The sequence below is a fragment of the Seriola dumerili genome, unplaced genomic scaffold (assembly GCF_002260705.1).
Source record: "Seriola dumerili isolate Sdu_G_001 unplaced genomic scaffold, Sdu_1.0 BDQW01000035.1, whole genome shotgun sequence".
Taxonomy (NCBI): domain Eukaryota; kingdom Metazoa; phylum Chordata; class Actinopteri; order Carangiformes; family Carangidae; genus Seriola; species Seriola dumerili.
Window position 1 is genome coordinate 3,530,266 of NW_019174290.1, and position 17,067 is coordinate 3,547,332.

Consider the following 17,067-nt stretch of genomic DNA (forward strand, 5'->3'; position numbering starts at 1 on the left):
GAGGATGTCATATAGCTGGAGATGGGGGAAGGGAGTCTGGGCTGCATGCCGAGGCTGCCTTGTTGGCGCAGCTCCTGGCTATGAGGTGCCCGAGCTGGAATGCGGCACCCCTTGTCTACATCAGCTGATCCTTCAGAGACGCCTTCGTAGAGCTACAACAGTCAAATGGAAAGTGCACAACAGAATGGCCGACTGTTGTCCACAGACCTCCCACAGAACAGAGTTCCTCAGACTGACACCAGCACTGGAGTCACAGGATGGCAGGGTTAAAAATAATTCTCAATTTTCACCTCACACTTTTCTCTGCAATTTGAAAATAAAAGACATTTAAGCATAAAAGTCTGCTTAAGGCACCACACGTAGAATAGCACCTTGTGAATAATGAAACACCTTTTGTGTGGTATCCTGAACAGGACACACGGGAGTTCTCATTGTGCTCATTGTCCTCCCGTGCCATGCGTAGGAGAGGAAGCCCCCCTGCCAGGTGGCAGGTTCTGGGCAAAGGCAGGGCACTGGCACCGAGCACTCGAACATGTTCCCAAAACAGGATTAACACAGCCCACTACCCACAGAGGTCCAGCACTCTTGTTTGCGCTTTATTCTAGCCTAACAGAATAATCATCATCCCTGCATGCCTGGCCAATAAATGTGGAGATTTTTGAAAACCAGAGAGGGAGAAAATCAGAAAGGAAGACAAAGAGGGAGAGAAACAAAAAAAAAAACATTCCAAGGAGAGAGAAAATAGGCCAGCCTGTCGGGCAGCAAAACATCCACATGACTTTGATTTACGGAATAGACAAGTCCGACTTTGAACTTTCACGAGGTGCACTGCATGTGTGTGATCGGCTTGATCTAATCTGCAGTGAAACTCCGAATGACATTTTTTTTTTTTTTAAAGGGTAAACAACACACTGTCCCCAAAGAAAACAAATCCATACACAATAACAAACAATTAATGACTTGTTTGCATGTGTTTCCTTACTGAAATGGATTCATTGATGTTGCGAGCACAGACACAAGGAAATCTGATTACTCTACATAATTCTTTCTTTCATATTATAATCTACAGATCATAACATTTCTTAAAGTTTTTTGACGGGTTATCTTAATACTATATAACCAATTTCATTATCTAAAGCGTTAATATTACTTTGCTTGCCTTCAATAGCAAATGAGTAAACCTACACCAAGAAGTAAATTACTACAAAACAATTCAGTGTGATTTCACACATTCCAATGCGACGAATATGCATTCCCCAGCAAGAGGTGTGTTTACAGTTTCTTCTAAACCCCCCCCCCCCACCGGCTAACAGCAAATACTGTCGATGAACAATGTTATCAGATAAACAAGTTGGTAGCCAAAACACTCAGATGGCTTTCCTGAAACATGTCACAGTACACTGTATTCTGAATCCTCGGGACATGTGAGGTTTTCCCAGACACATGCGCAAGCCAACCAACTGATGTGATACCTCAAATATGTAGGTATGTATGCAGGTTCAAATATGAAGGTTAGATACTGCACTACGGACACTTGCTTTGTTAGCTTACTTAAATGCTGATCTTCAAACCATGATATCTACAGAGGCCAAGACAAGTTATTCGTTTTTCGTGGAAAATTATCTGCACTAACAATAACTGTTCACTTTCAGGATGTATTTATGACTACCCGTCCAAATTTGGGTGATTGCTACAGCCTCTGCTAGTGCTGTGTGCCTCTTTCAGTCACCTATTGGACTTTCGGTATATCCCACACAGCTGGCCTACATCACTAAGTGTGGTTTATGGAGCATACAAATTCAGTAAATCTGTTCCCTCAACAGAAAACAGCTGACCTACGGTGGTCAGCTGGGTATACAATATCTTACACTCTAGCACTCTTCTGCAAGAGGGTCCATCAGTCACAGAACTAATATTACATACAAAAAAAATGCACATTCAAAATCTGCAAGCAGCGAGAAAGACTGAGCTGTTGTTGGTGAGAAGGTTCATCTGATATACAGAACAAGTGAGTGTTCTCTGACCCATTTCTTGAGGTTCAAGGCTCAAACTTAAAGTTCAACGGAGCCGTGAGGGCTTGTAGTTACGGAATTCATATCCAACAGTTCTTACAGTTCTAGTTGTCATTACACTGTCCTTTTGGATCGGTGCAGGAAAACTTTAAAAAGTGTAAGTTCTGAAAACAAGAAAAGCCACTCCAGACATCAACATTTACTGCCAAGGTCACACAATTTAAATACATCACAGACTGCTGAACATCCAGTTTTCTGATATTCTTTCACACCACACTCTTAAATCTTTAAACTTTCTTTAAAAGATAAAATGCCATGACATCACTGCATGTGATAAAGTTTCAAGGTCTGTCTCTGGAGTAGCCTGAAAATAATACAGTAGTCATGCAGCAAGCAAAGTAAACAAACTAAAATCAAAGTAAGTTTTCAAGTCCATTAAGTGATTCTGTATTTCTTTTTATATGAACAATGAATTAAATCATTGCCTGTAATGTAAGGGTTGCTAATACAGCCCCTGAGAATTAGCCTTTGAATTTGATAATTTGACTTCAAATATCCCTGCATGCCGTGTTGCTGAGGGGCTCTTAGATTGTTTGTTGCCGGGGTTTTTTAAGAAAGCGCTTTTACGACGGGAGAGGAAATGGTGGCTGTGAAAATGGGTACTCTGCGGCTGCTTTTAAGGTTCTGCACTGAACTAAAGGACTCGCTGCTTCCGCGGATGAGCTGCAAAATGCCAGTGAAGGCGGTGCTTCATCCAAGACTCAGTGGAGCACAGCAGCCAGATGATGAAAGGCTTTATTCATACAGAGTGACAACAAATAGATTCCTTTCCAGCTACAGTTCTCTGACGCTCCCCTTTGAGGACAAAGGACAAAACATTTTGAATGCCACCGTCCCATATGACCCAAACTACCATGTAAAAATGTTCAAAATCTCATGGACAAGGCATGACCATCTGAACAAAAACTAAAGACAATTTGCATGCTTAAAAGCTTTTATCATGGCTGTTAAGCTTTGGTATCAGCTGGGGAGCAAGATATATGCAAGAAGGATTAAATTAGCATATTAATATATTAAAATGCAAGTATGCAAGTGCTTTGGAGGTTTTTTTGGAAGCCATTTTTCATATTCATCAAAATGGCTCACATATGGTTTACAGTAGCCATTACTTTTTTCATTTTCTTTAAATCATCTTTTCAGTTGATTTTTACAGTTTCCAGACTGAGCCAAGAGCGTGGTTTTACATGTATGTGTCTAATACACCTAGTTATTTAAAGTCCTTTCACAAAAGACCAAGGTAATCTGTTCCTCTCAGAGAAAAGTAAGAGAAGGTTCACAGGTTCAGCGAGACACACAGCAGAGTGGATGAGTGGATGAGTGGAGGGGTGGAGGAGTGGAGGGGGCTCAAGAATGCACTCTTTAAAAAAAAACAAAAAACAAAAAACAACTCTGGCTAGACGGCACCATCACCGCAGCAGCTCCGCGTCAGGAATGAGACAATGGAAGATTCCTGGAGCTCAATGCTGAACTGAGATGGTGCGGAATAGTTGAGGTGGAACGCTAACTACTTTGTCATTGACAATTTGTTAGTTTTTCTTTCTTTTTCTTTCTTTCGTTCTTTCTTTCTTCTTTTCGGGTATATGCTAATTTGCTTTCTTAGATACCTCTCTCATGTCTGTGTGATTCTACAGCCAGGACAGAGGTGGGCTCTGTCTGTTTCTTCTGGTTTTCAGTCTTTATGCTAAGCTACACTAATCAGCTGCTAGTTGTAGCCTTATTATATTACAGTCCTCTCATCTAAGTCTCACCAAGAAAGCGAATATGTTTCCAAAAAGTCAAACTATTTTTCTTTTGATCAAATGAACTCTCTCTTTATCTGCCGCCATTAGCCAAAGATCTAATGGTAAATCACAATTCAACCACACTCCACGGGCAGCACCAGAGAATACAAGACGACCTCTTCATAAAGCCATAAAGTCTGACTTGATCTTATCCCATATTGTTGTATTATCTGTCCATTTTTTTTTTTCAAGGCAGCATTGTACAGTTAGAAGTCAGGTCATGTGTGGATGTAATGACACTCAGACCTATACACCACCAATTTCCCCTGGCCAGTTGACAGCAATGATAGCTTCACAACGTAAACATATCCCAACAAACAAGACAGTTTGGCCACTGCTTCACTCATTACCGTTCGCTTTCCTCCTGATGTATCTCACATGAGAGAAACAGAACCATGACAACTGCCTCATCAGCTTCCAACCGTTTCATTAGTGTTTCAATTACCTGGGTGCTGACAGTTCGTGTCCCATCTGTGGCTTCCACCGTCAGGTTGTAATTTGATTTCTGCTCGGCGTCCAGGGGCCGTGCTACAATCAAGGTTCCACTGGCCTTGCCCACGTCAAAGCGGCTGTCATAATTACCACCTGTGGAATTATTTTTTTTTGTACAAACAAGGAAGGACGAGAGATTAGTGACAAATCATCGCTTAGTTGTGTGCATGTACCAAGGTTACACAAACACTGAATGGGGGGTGCTGAGATGGACACAGAAACATCAATTTCCTGCTGTGCTGATGTCATACATGATAATGAACAGATACAATAATGTTGATGTTGTTATGTGCTGTCAGAATAGACCTGTTTATCTAAATATTATCTAAATATTATCCACATAAATCGATATCGATTTATACAACTAACTCTAACACGTGCAGTGTGTGTACAATATACACTGTATAAGATTACTCTAATTAGTCCAGGCTGAACCATACAACAGTGGATATAAAATAAGAGTTCTAATTCACACAAAGAAAGGAGAGACTTCACATCATGAGAACAATGTGGCACAACATCAATCCAGTGGCACAACACAATTCATTCACAGCCAACAGGCAGCACCGACAGACAATGTAGGATGATCTCTTAATACAGCACAGCCTATTAGGAGATCCCAGCAGCTACCTTCTGCTGTACAGTTGTGGTCACAAGCCATCTGAAGGATGTAAAACATCTCAGTATCCTCTATGCCGTCTTGCAAAAATCCAACCAAACAGAACATTCCAGAGAAAAGAGGAAAGCAGTAGCAGATCACAGGAAGAGAGAAGAGAAGAAAAGAGACGTGTCAGTCAGACATTGATTAGAGGGAGGATAGGCTGGGAGGAAGGGAGAAGAGGCAAGCATTTCTGAAAGGAGTCAATTGAAGTCTTCTCATGCACATAGTGCTTAGCATAAGTAGAAACACACACATTCAAGAGAGGATAAAATAAGTAACACTTCAAAACATAGTTGCCAATTCAAACTGTGAGGAAATATACTCTCTCTTCCATAAAAGCTATAATATATAGTAATATTGTTTTTGACCTGCTGATTCATGGTACAATTGTCATATCTAACCTGCTCTACACAGGCAGGCAGCAGTAACTGCAGAAGCAATAAAAATGAGAAAAACTGTTTTCAGACTGTAAATCAGTACCAGTAAACTGCATAAAATATAAGTTGTGGTATCTTCATTCTATGCGTGTTTAGGTAAATTAAAAGCTTAAAGACTTCAAAATGCAGAGACTGCACTCTGCCTGTTCATAATCCTCATAGGAAACCGAGTTTTTAAGAAAATAAACTTTATTTGACAATTTACAGTGCGTGATTAAAGGGATAAAACATGTCGGTTTTGCTAGTGTCTGTCCACTATTAATATTTAAAGAATATTGTATTTTAGTTTAATATACAACTGGCAATTACTGCTAATCTATTGCTACTTACTGCTACTCATAGTTAGATTGAGCTGAACATCTGTTTTTTTCCCTTCATGTTTGGAGCTTAATTTAGTCATGAAAATATAGTCAAAAAAAAAACTCAGTCACCAAGAGGTCGGTTCATCAAAATGGGTATTTTTAAAATACAGATTACAGCTGGGGTAAAACAGTGAATAAATTTAGTTTTAGCTTTAGTTGCGGCTAGCCGTGGCTATCTTTTATTTTAGCTTAAGCTTGCCATATCTTTTTTTCTCTCTGTGGCAACTTTATAGGCTGTTTTCACAAAGTTATTCACTTCTATGGCAATCTTTTATATGGTAAAACAAATTCTGACAAAATGTGAAGTTTTGCGTTTTGGCTTTGGCAGCAAACATGACAGGAAGTCAGATTTCTACCAGAAAATGGCTGTCATGGCAGTGAGAAGTCAGATTTGAACAAACAACTTAAAACTCTTAATATGCAATAGACATATCTGTCTTCCAAATTATTGTTTGTTTTTTAAATTGTCATATTATCAGGCCATTTCACACACAAATACTACGTTAGTCCTGAAGTGAGGGTTTTTCTTTCTAAAAAGCATTTCTATGACACAGAGAGTTTCTACAGTATGCATGCACACACACACACACACACACACAAAGGTAGAGAATTGTGAACTAGGCAGTACCTGTGATTTCAAACCACACAGGAACATCAGAGGATTCGGTGGCGACGACGCCCACCATGTGCGCCACAGGGTCGCTTTCCATCACAGAAAATGTGAAGGGGGACTCCTCAAAAAGCAGGGGAGCTGCATCGGTTGGCACTTCTGGTTTGGGAATCCACTCAATGTGCAAACGACAAGTGGAGGATTTCTGAGGACGTCCATTGTCAACGGCTTTAATCTGAGAGAGAGGCAGAATGAATGAAAGACTGTGTTACACAGTGTTATGCAACATTTCTGTTGCAAATGAGTTCCTGCACAGCTCTCTAGCAGATCCTCTACCTGAATCTTTTTCGGAAGTAAAACACACAGGAACGTTTGGTTATGTAGCTCGATAGTACAAATACAGCAATAAACCTTATTCAATTTTAAACACAGTGTATGCATAAACAGGGCCGCTGATTTGTGGCACAAATCCACAGAATGGGTTGTCTTTCAATCTTGAAGGCATTTCCGTACTCTTGAGCTGTCCACATGGCAACAAAACCTTGTATTTAGAATAACAAAACACCTATTGTGTGGAGTTCTTTTGTGATTCCACCTTTTGTCAGGACTTCAATTACTGTAAACTGTGGTGAGAAGTGTCTTCTGCACCAAGAGACACGACCTTTACATTTAATTGTGAATAAAATCACTTCAGGTCTCACCACTAAGCGTACTAAGTCGCTGCAGTTTGGACAGCCAGCTGATATAACTAACTTGCCTCACAGGTGGAAGACTGACAGATAACATTAATTTTCACATGTATAACAAACAGTGTAATCATAAAACACTCTTCAAAAAACAACTGACATAGTGGTTAACGCTGTGACAAGATTTACAAAAACAACCAAAGTGAAGTGTCACATCAATGACTGACAAATTCGGCTGTGTTATTAACCAAGGCAACCCAAAGCCACAGCAATAGAATCACAGCAAAAACACAAAAGTACATCTTTGTAATATCCTTGTCCTAATTCGATGCTGCTGGCTGGTGAACATGCTGATGAACCTATAATTTAAAGTAGACGCTTTTGCAAGTAATTTTCTTCTGCACTTGTGGTCCAAAGTGATGTGTGTGGACCAATTAGTGGTGGGTCTCTCTTACAAAGACCTTTTTTTTTTTTTTTTTACTGCTTTTAAACACAAGAACTGAGAAAAGGTCAGAGAAACAAAGGAGGCTAGAACACATGAGAGGATGGGGGAGTACAATAAACAAACACCTGTTGTTAAAGTTTACTGCTCAGTGAGAGACTGAGGACAGGACGAAGGCCTGGGATTAGATACTTACTGTGAGAATGTCGTATTCTCCAGCAGAGGAGAACTTCTTGGAAGACACCAGTCCGGTCTTGGGCTCGATAAAGAACTTGCCGTGTTCGTCTCCCTCCTCGATGCTGTAGGAGATTTCAGCGTTAGGCCCCTCATCGCGGTCCGATGCAATGACCCGATAAACTGGGTCTCTCTTCGTGGCTCTCTCTCTCTCCGGCCTCTCCCGTTCAGGGAGTTGGATCTTGTAGATTTTCTCCAGGAACAACGGCCTGTTGTCGTTCTCGTCAAGGACTTGGACAATGACGCGGACGGTGGTGGACTTCGCAGGAACACCATGGTCGGTGATGGTGATCTGAGAAGAATAAAGAATAAAGACTTCAGACCAAGTACACTGACTCAAAAGCAAGGGTTATCACGATAGTATCCGTAAATATCACAATGTTATTACATTCAATATCTCATCGCCACCACTCCACAACGCCACAGCTGTTTTATTTCAGATACAGATGCAGTAAAGACCTGAATCCTTCCAATAGTTACAACATTAGAGTTGGTGAACAGGAGGCAGTGAATTATGCCAGCGACATCACTGAACATTACACAAAACTATCCTGGGAATTTGTAAAGATCAAGACACTCAGTTTTATATTCATCATTCCAAAGCCTAAAATTAATCAAAGACAAGATGAAAAGGGGAAGCACGCTTTTTCCCTCCAACATGCTTTCATTCCACTTCTTTCTCAGCAAGTTAACTGGCAGCGAATCCCCTCTGAGAGTTACTGTCAGAGGGTCTTTTCTAATACACACTCTTTACTTAACAAAACAAATACACATCGCTGACAGGCTGTGATACACTGTTCCAATGATCCAATGATGGAGACTAGTTATTGTCTCTGGTTTTTTAACCTAAAAATCTAATCTCTACAGAATGATGAACTTCTCTGACAAAAATGTCTTGATGTTGTATAAAAGGGACTTTTTCTGAACTACAAATACACATCTCTGAGTCTTAAGAGGCAAATTCTCCAGCAGAAAAATACAAGTTTAAATTAGATCGTATGTACAGTGTTTTCAGCCTTGCTAGAGAGAGTGTGCTCGACTTTAACTGAAGTGATTTCTGTCCCTTGGTTCAAACCCTTTGTTTCAAACCACTTTTGTGTGGTTGGATGTAAGCAGTAGCACAACACTACTGGGGCTTTCAGACTCTCAGGCTTCTATTTTTAGCCTAATAGCCTAATAATAATGATTTAAAAATCTAATTTTATGCATAAACGTACACTTCCTGAAGCACCCAAAGTTTCAGTGTAAGCTCTTATACACATCGGCAATGCAATTATCAACACCAATCACCAATCAATCATTTAAGAAAGGACTAATATAAAAATATCAGTTGGAATATTATTGTTGTGATTACAGATAATACTGGACCCTCTGTTGCCCCGGAGGAGTTACAGTTTATGGTAGGTGTCTTCAGGTAAACATCATTTGTTTCACTTAGAACTTTCCTAATCTGAAATAACGTTTAATATGTTTTCCTGTGATCATGATAACAGTAGGTTGTATGGCTGGTACGCAAACACACCAGAGCTAATTATTTTTAATTAGCTGCACCTCTTCATACTGTTAGCACCAGCTGCACTGACTCTGCTGCTGTGTATCAAACTGGCATAAGTGACTTTGCACTGCTAGTAAACAGTAAGACAGTGCCCTCAACCGAAGATTGTTTTTTGTATAAAAAGAAAGTGTCGCACAACTGCATCATTAATGGAGCCTTAATTCAAGTCTTGACATCCAATGTTACTGGTGGCATGTTGACGCTTTGTTATGCGCGCCACGTTTTAACACTCTGTTGCGTCTTCGGACATTTGAGTGTAAAGTTTGAGGAGTTTAATCAAAAGCAAAGAGCCACATGCTGACCTAAACAAACACAATTTTCATATAGTCCCTGAAGGATGGGCTGAAAGGTTGTGTGTCTGAACACTGGCAGAGATGTGAGCATTTCTAGCGGCAAAATACAGCAGAAAAAAATACTCCAGAAGGGCAGGACAAATGTCACAGTCATTGAAAACCATCTGCTAAGTGCTTCACTAAAACAGTCAGGAGTCGGGGGGCAGGCACACACCATTTGGTACCATAGTTTCAGTTTCTAAAATAATGTGTTTTTGTTTTTCTCACAGTGTCTGCAGCTGTCCGTGCTATTCACATGAGCAGAATTAATTAAATGGGATGACAAGAAACCTGCGTGTGAATGTCTCTCTCAGGGAAGATGTGTTGGTACCCATCCTGCGCTTTGTAATCAAGATTTCCACTGTTATCACATGTGCTTTTTGGCCTCATATATGTCGGTATAGAGTCTGATATCACAGGGATTCTGTTTATGTAAGGAGAAATTTAACATTTAACAAAAAAAACAAAAAGCCTGTGACCATGTCCCAGCACAGTTCCTAATCACAGCTGCTATGTGTGTGAGTGTGTGTATGCACACTACAGCGACACAGCTATCCATCACCACGTGCTGCTCCTTGGAACATTTTCATCAAAAGCCTTTGTCTGATAATTAGGCAAACTGCACAAAAGGCAGAGAAGCTACACCAGAGGGAGTGTGTCTCTTTGCATCAGTACAGCACTGCTGTGAGGCAGCAAACGGAGAAAGTGAGACAACCCATTATGCTCCAGTTCGCTACCTCAAAACTTTCAGCTTTATCTGCCCAACCATATGTAAGTAAAGTGGTTATAATGCATTTAGCATTAAATAAAAAAAAAAAAAACATCCTGGGAATCAAGATACACTGTGTGTAATTTTGTAAGTTAATTATTATGTAAAGTAAAAAATGGCATAATGTTTATTATGCTTTGCTATAATGTTGGGGAGTTTTAACTGAATTCCACACCAGCTGTTTACACAGTGCTCGAGTTATAAAGCACAACTTGCTCTTTTTCCTATCACCATCAAACATGCATTGCAGAGGAGGGACTATCGCCTGCTGTAATAACTATTAAATTGTGTTTCAAATGCCGCCATTGTTTTTTTTTTTTAAACTGTCATCAGTCTGATTTGCCCAGTCCTCGCGGTTCTTTAAATGTAACGGAAACTCTAATAGAAATGCCAAAAGGGGAATTTGAGTTCCTGCCGTAGCTTACCTCTTAAGTGTACTCCTTTATAAAGCAAACAAACCTAAAGTGGTCACACTGGACTCTGAAACCTTTGATGTTGATTTTCACTGTTTTTTTCCGACACGTTTACGTGTTTACTGATTAATCAGGAAAATGGACTGGGTAGGATCTAATATCCTAGTCAAATAAGCCAGACTAGCGGCCTGTGCAGGGTGTACCCATGCGTCCTGCCAACCGCATGCTGCGATCGGCTCCAGACAACAGATGTGAACAGCCCATTCACCTCTGCTTTTCCATTATAGTGTGTTCCCTACAGTCCCAGGCCTAAATCCACAGCATGTCCTGGCATGTCCCACTTTTGCTATTTACCCAACCCCCCCCCTCCTTCCTGGGACGGAGGCCTCTTATCCTGCCGCTAGAGCCCACACAGACCATCAAGAGCAGCTTTGCCTTTTCTCAAATTCCCCCACTGCCTTTCTGCCTTTAGCTCTTTCTCTCTCTCTCTTGCGCCCACAGGCACACGACGGCTACCAACCCCCATCTGTCTCATCATAAAAGCTGAAGCCCCCTATGCTCCCTCCACCTCCTCTTGGCATTTGGTGCAAACAATGCTGACACAGCCCCCACCCTAATTGCTCCACATGTTCCACATGGCCCCACATGTTTCATTTCTTCTTCTACAACAAGCTAGTACAAAAACTTCAACACTAGCTAAGACTTCAATTTGACTTGCTCTGCCAGCACCCGGTGCACACACGAAGGCATGTGCACACACATGTATTCTCCTGAGTCATGATTAACCCTTAATCAACTGCTTTAAAGACACACTGAGGTGTGTGTGTGAGTGAATGATGGGGGGGATGGGGATGGGGGTGGGGGCTATTCTATGAGTGTATAGTCAATAAATTTCTTCCTGCTGGATTCCCAATAACCAGTGACCAACACACAAAAACTTCTTAAGTTGCCATGGTTACACATCTCTTCTCAGGCTGTGTTCACTCAGCCACTTTCTACCTATTTAGGTCAAATGTTACTTGCTTTAAAATTATCCACCCAACTCATATTCTCAAATAAGAATGTGCAAGAGAAACTTTTAATTAGTTATTTTCCTGGAAAATTGCAGTTCTTTGTGCACTGGAATTACAGTATCTGATTAGTCATTGTAAGCTTTAGTAATAAACATCACAAAGAAAAGCGAGAATATTAGCATGAAGAGAATAGGGGTGTTGAATCTGGCGTAGCATTAAAGTGTGAGCGTTTGAGCCGAGTGTTTAATGTGGTTATTAAATGTCTGTCTGGAGGCGTTTTGTCAAATGAGACAAATGAACAACATTCATGAACTCAGCTTAGGCGGGAATTTGCTTTCTTCTTCTTCTTCTTCTTTTTTTTTTTGAAAGACAAAGACTTTGCATCGGACACTAATTCCAACCTCGTAATTCAACAGCTTTCAACCACATGTTGGAAGCAGCAATTCTATGTCTACAGCAAAGCACTAAACAGAACAGCTTTGGGTTTGCATTGGAACCCCCTTTTTCTGACCCCTAACAGTCTTCACTAATTCAAAAGGCAAAGAGCTAAAGATTCAATTGTTCAAATTTGTTTTTTCAGTATCATTTATCAGCTAAAAGTTACCGTCCAAGAGCAGTGTTCCCTTATTCCCCACGTTAGTCCCTATCATTTACTCTCAGTCCTCTAATGAAATTAGCACAGTGCAATGTACAATCAGAGTATGAAATACAACACTGCTCTGGCACCAGATGCACAAGCATTAACCGTCACCCAGTGATCACTGAATTGTGCAACTTCTAACAATAATTAAAAGGCGTCCAATCTGCTCCCTGTCAGCACCGGAAACACAATTAAAACGCCTATTATCAAGCTAGAGTTCTGTGGTGAGAGAGAGGGGGAGGGAAGCATCAGGAGAGATCAGAGCTGAGCTCAATTAAAACCCGCAAGTTTAGACATTGGCCTGTTGGTTTGACAGCAGTTTCCTGTCCTAGCTTGCTCCATCCACGAGACGGAACAGTGGGAAAGAACAAAGGAACAGTCACCGGGATCTCCCACGCGCCTCCCACCTCTCCCTCCTACCCCATGCGGAAATCAGTACAAGGAGAAATTATTCCGAAAAAGGATGCTTCTTGCATATACAAGAAGACTTGTTTCTTCTTGGCAACACGTGGCACTAAGCCAAAGTCGGCTGAAAAAACTTAAGTTGAAAAAAACTTAAGTCTCCTTTTTGAACTGTCGAACTAAACAAGTTGACCTTGAAGGTTTCAGATTATCATTTTCTCATAAATAAAGGCTCACATTGACCAGTCTCCATTTTTTTTCTCTTTAGAGTTGAAAATCTGCATTAATATAGAGCTCACCTCAAGAATGTGCTCGTCTTGCTGCTCTCTGTCCAGTTTCCTTGAAGTAGTTGTAACCAGACCTGTTGAAGACAAACAATAATAATAAAATTAACAGATATAGCATTAATTATAAAAAGCAACAACCAACAGCAACAACCATTTCTTTGTTTTATATCAGCAATCATAAAACCACAAAAACGCTATCCCTGAAAATGCTGTATCAGTGCCAAAAATATAAACAGGCCAGGTCGAAATCTAGGTATATGCTGACAATGCTTATCAGAAATGTTTATTTATGTAGTGTTATCTTAAACAGATTTTTAAAAGTCTCAAATGTTGATATCAGCATCGGCCTCAGAAATCTCGTATTGTTCAGCTACGTGCTGGACAAACTAAATCACACGCTTTTGTTGTCTCCTTTTCTTTAATTAAAAAAAAACAAAAAAAAAAACAAAGCGACACTTTCAACAAATACTGGCTGAGTGCAAAAGGCCAGAAACAATATGTGATTAATAAAAAAAAAACAATCCTCCCACTCACTGTCAGGTGACATTAACTGAGCCCTGCTGGTTATCTCATCAGTCACCCATGAGTTAAGAGTCTCCATCTGGAGAAGCGCTCTCCCTGTAGGTCTTCCCTGCTTTTGGTCAATCCAGTTGCCAGACAGACCACCACACTGCCTTACATATGTGAAATATCACAAAGGTCTGCAAATCGAGACCAAACAGCAGCATAGCCTTGACACCCTGCTTTTAGTTCTTCCACAAGCTGAGTAAATAAACAGCTGGTCAGATGTCGCCCCAAGTCCTGAGCACTTTTTTGAAACAGAGAGAAGGAAACTTCAGAAAAGATCCTGCTGCTAGCTGAAGTATTTCAAGGATCTTTTTGAACTCCATCATTCATTTAAAGTAGGAGGATTGGTGTCGTGTGATATCAGTCACACAGAAGGGACTTTGTCGAGCCAGGCTTTGAAAAAAAAAAAGGAAAAATAAAACAAGCCTGAGTTCCTAGCTAATTCCATTTTGAATCAAATTCACAAACAAGGGAAGAAAAGAGAAGAAAATGAAGGAAGCACAGTGTAATTACAACTCTGCAGAGACACCGAGTGTAGACGAGCCAGCTTCAACCGCACCAGAGCTGTCTGCTTGCCACACTGCTCCTGATTAGCATAAAGCAAAGGATTTCCGAAACCCAAACCCATCAATGGCACATACGCTTGCAACAAGAATAGTAGGCCACAACTTACAGGTCCTAAAATAGCCCTCCCTCAGCACTGCAATTGAGGCATATGAGTGAGGTGCGCAAATGCCCCCCCCCCCCTTTTTTTTTATATCATCTCCTTCTTGGGCTTTATTTAATCTTCACAGTGAGCTGTGAAGATAAAGGTTTACTGATATTTCATAAGGAAAAATAAAAGAGCACCAAACGTTTCCCGTCTGCGTAGCCCCTGTTTTTGCTCTGATTACCGAACATAGTCACATACTGCTGGGCAACAAATTAAATATTAATTTAAAATAGCCCACTGAAAATATGAATGACAAACCTGAATTAACACAACGAGAACCCCTCTTTCCCAGTACTGTTACATACACCTCCTCACTTTGCTGAAAAAGGGATCTCAACACCGGCAACACGAGTTAAACTTAGTAAATTAATATGACCTGCAGGAATCCCTCTTTGCCATGTTGCATGACGTCTGGTAAAAAGTTAGCAAAAGATCAGTGTGGGTTACATGAAGTGAGCGAGCTGCAGAATATTACCATCAAAGCTAATAGTTCTGCTGTGTCACATCAAAACAGGCCGCGCTGACTAATTATTCATGTGCTTTAGCAAGGCTGGAGCTGATGGATGATAATGTTTTTTAAGCTCCCCTGTGTGCCATGTTAGGTAACTCTTCTCTCTGTACATGTATTATGGAGCAGAATACAGATGACAACATTAATCACACTGAGTCGAGGCCTCTGATTTATAATTCCTCTGCAAATCAGCTGCCTAATCAAAGCTTGGCTAAGTATCACAACACATGCAGTGCGTTCAGTGTAAACAGTAAACTCTAATGGCAACAGATAGAACATTGGGAAAACGAACAAAATCACAAAACGACTGGCCTTTATCTCGAGCCCACTCTAGAGAAAAGAAATTTCATTTTAGTTCTGCCTTGTAGGAAAGTCCCTTTTCACAAACATAATTTACACCTTGATGCTGCAACAGTGGCTACACGGGAAGATGAGTTAATGACTGACAGAACATTACTGTTTGCCTTTTGCTTCTGGGTGCACACACTAGTTCAATAATCATATTTTGGTTCAGGTGTAATCTCTCTCTAGCTTTCTCTCTCTCTCCATTTCTCCACTTGACACACAAATTAGCACTGCCACCTCCAGTCATAAATAGGGATGGGAATTGCGTTTAGAAAATGAGCTAGCTATAGCCATAACTGAAAAGTTATTTGGTCCTTATTTCATTATGGTTACCTGCTGAAGTAAAAATGGTGACAGCTAAATCTCTCAGGAAACCCTCCAGGAGAGAGCACGCTCAGATTTCAGGAACTAATACTCTGCTGAAATGTCATTGTCCCGAGCGACACAATGAGGAAGGTGTTTGGTGAGGACCGCTTCAAGATACAGTTGTGCCGTTGGCGACAGCGGGGTGCCAACCTTCTCACAGGAGGGCGGCGGAGACCCCTGCCCACATGTGTACTCTGAATACACATCTCAAATGCAGCAGAAAACCCTGCCATATAATGTGCAACCGCTTCTAATCCTTCAGTTTGACATAAGGTGTGTTCCATAGGTGGACCGAGGGCTGTAACTAATCATTCTCAATTAATCTTGACATTGAAGAAATTAAAATAGTCCATCACCGTTTCCTAAAACATGGTGTGATGTGTTCAAATCCAATGTAAAGTCCAAAACCCAGAAGACAAAGAGAAGCAGCACATCTTCAAATGGGAGAAGTTGGTACTGGGTACGTTTTGCATTTATCTCTGACAAAATTACTTTAAAAAATGTATCAACTGTCAAAACGCTTTGCGATCAAACAGATTGATTCAATCACTTATCATTTCAGTTCTATAATCGTCAGCTAGGCAGTTTTGGGGCTTGGCCTCATGGGGAAATAGTTTGAACCACAAGCTCAGTTTCAGTGCTCTCACATTTTTAAAGTTTAAGTATTTTAGAATTTTGATGGAGCACGAAACCTCAAGATGTAGAGATGTCTGAGATGAGAATCAAACATCTGTAAATGCAAAAAAAAAAAAAAAAAAGTGTTGCATCTGCATCTGTGGATGATTAAAAGTTATTTTGATACATGTGGTGTGAATGTTGTGGATTAAACTGCTTTTGTTTGCTTCTGTTCCATTTCTGTCCGTCGCGCTGCCAGCTCGCTGCCAGTTCGCTGCCAGATCTCTAACCACGGGACTTGCCTCCCACCCTAATGTCCAAGTGCTGATATTACTTTCGAACGAAAGCAAAAGAAAAAAAAAAACTTAACTTGCAAAAAATAGAATCCATTTAAACTCATCCTGCAATGCCACATGCTCACCAGGAACAATCCTTTTATGTAAGATGTTGCTGGCATTAGTGTTCCAGTCAATGAAGGTGCATACCTCGCCATCGCTACCTAAAGGTTAAGGAACTGTAAAATGATTGGTTGGTAAGCCAGAGCTCACCAAAGAAGTCTGCACTTCCAAACCGCAGTTTTCGTCACAACACACACATATACACACACATATATATATATATATATATATATATATATGTACACACACACACACACATACACACACACACATACACACACACACACACACACACACACACACACACAAAAGCCATCCTCAGGCGTGGGCTGAGCTGGGCCGACAGTAATTATAGCCATGCTGTT

At 40.7% G+C, this 17,067-nt stretch overlaps 1 protein-coding gene across 5 annotated transcripts in view; it reads right to left on the reverse strand.

The window, feature by feature from the left end:
* fat1 (FAT atypical cadherin 1) overlaps positions 1 to 17,067 on the reverse strand; it is a 71,268-nt gene that overhangs the window by 31,699 nt on the left and 22,502 nt on the right. For 4 of the 5 annotated variants that reach the window (XR_002664921.1, XM_022738088.1, XM_022738086.1 and 1 more), the window contains exons 3-7: positions 13,201 to 13,262; positions 7,740 to 8,069; positions 6,434 to 6,650; positions 4,976 to 5,044; positions 4,299 to 4,438 (exon numbers count right to left, since the gene is read on the reverse strand). Coding sequence is in view for 4 of the 5 variants with exons in the window: in XM_022738088.1 (XP_022593809.1) it covers positions 4,299 to 4,438; positions 4,976 to 5,044; positions 6,434 to 6,650; positions 7,740 to 8,069; positions 13,201 to 13,262 (818 nt within the window). In the remaining variant the exon portion in view is untranslated. The remainder of the gene's footprint in view (positions 1 to 4,298; positions 4,439 to 4,975; positions 5,045 to 6,433; positions 6,651 to 7,739; positions 8,070 to 13,200; positions 13,263 to 17,067) is intronic. The other variant, XM_022738089.1, reaches the window with a different exon arrangement.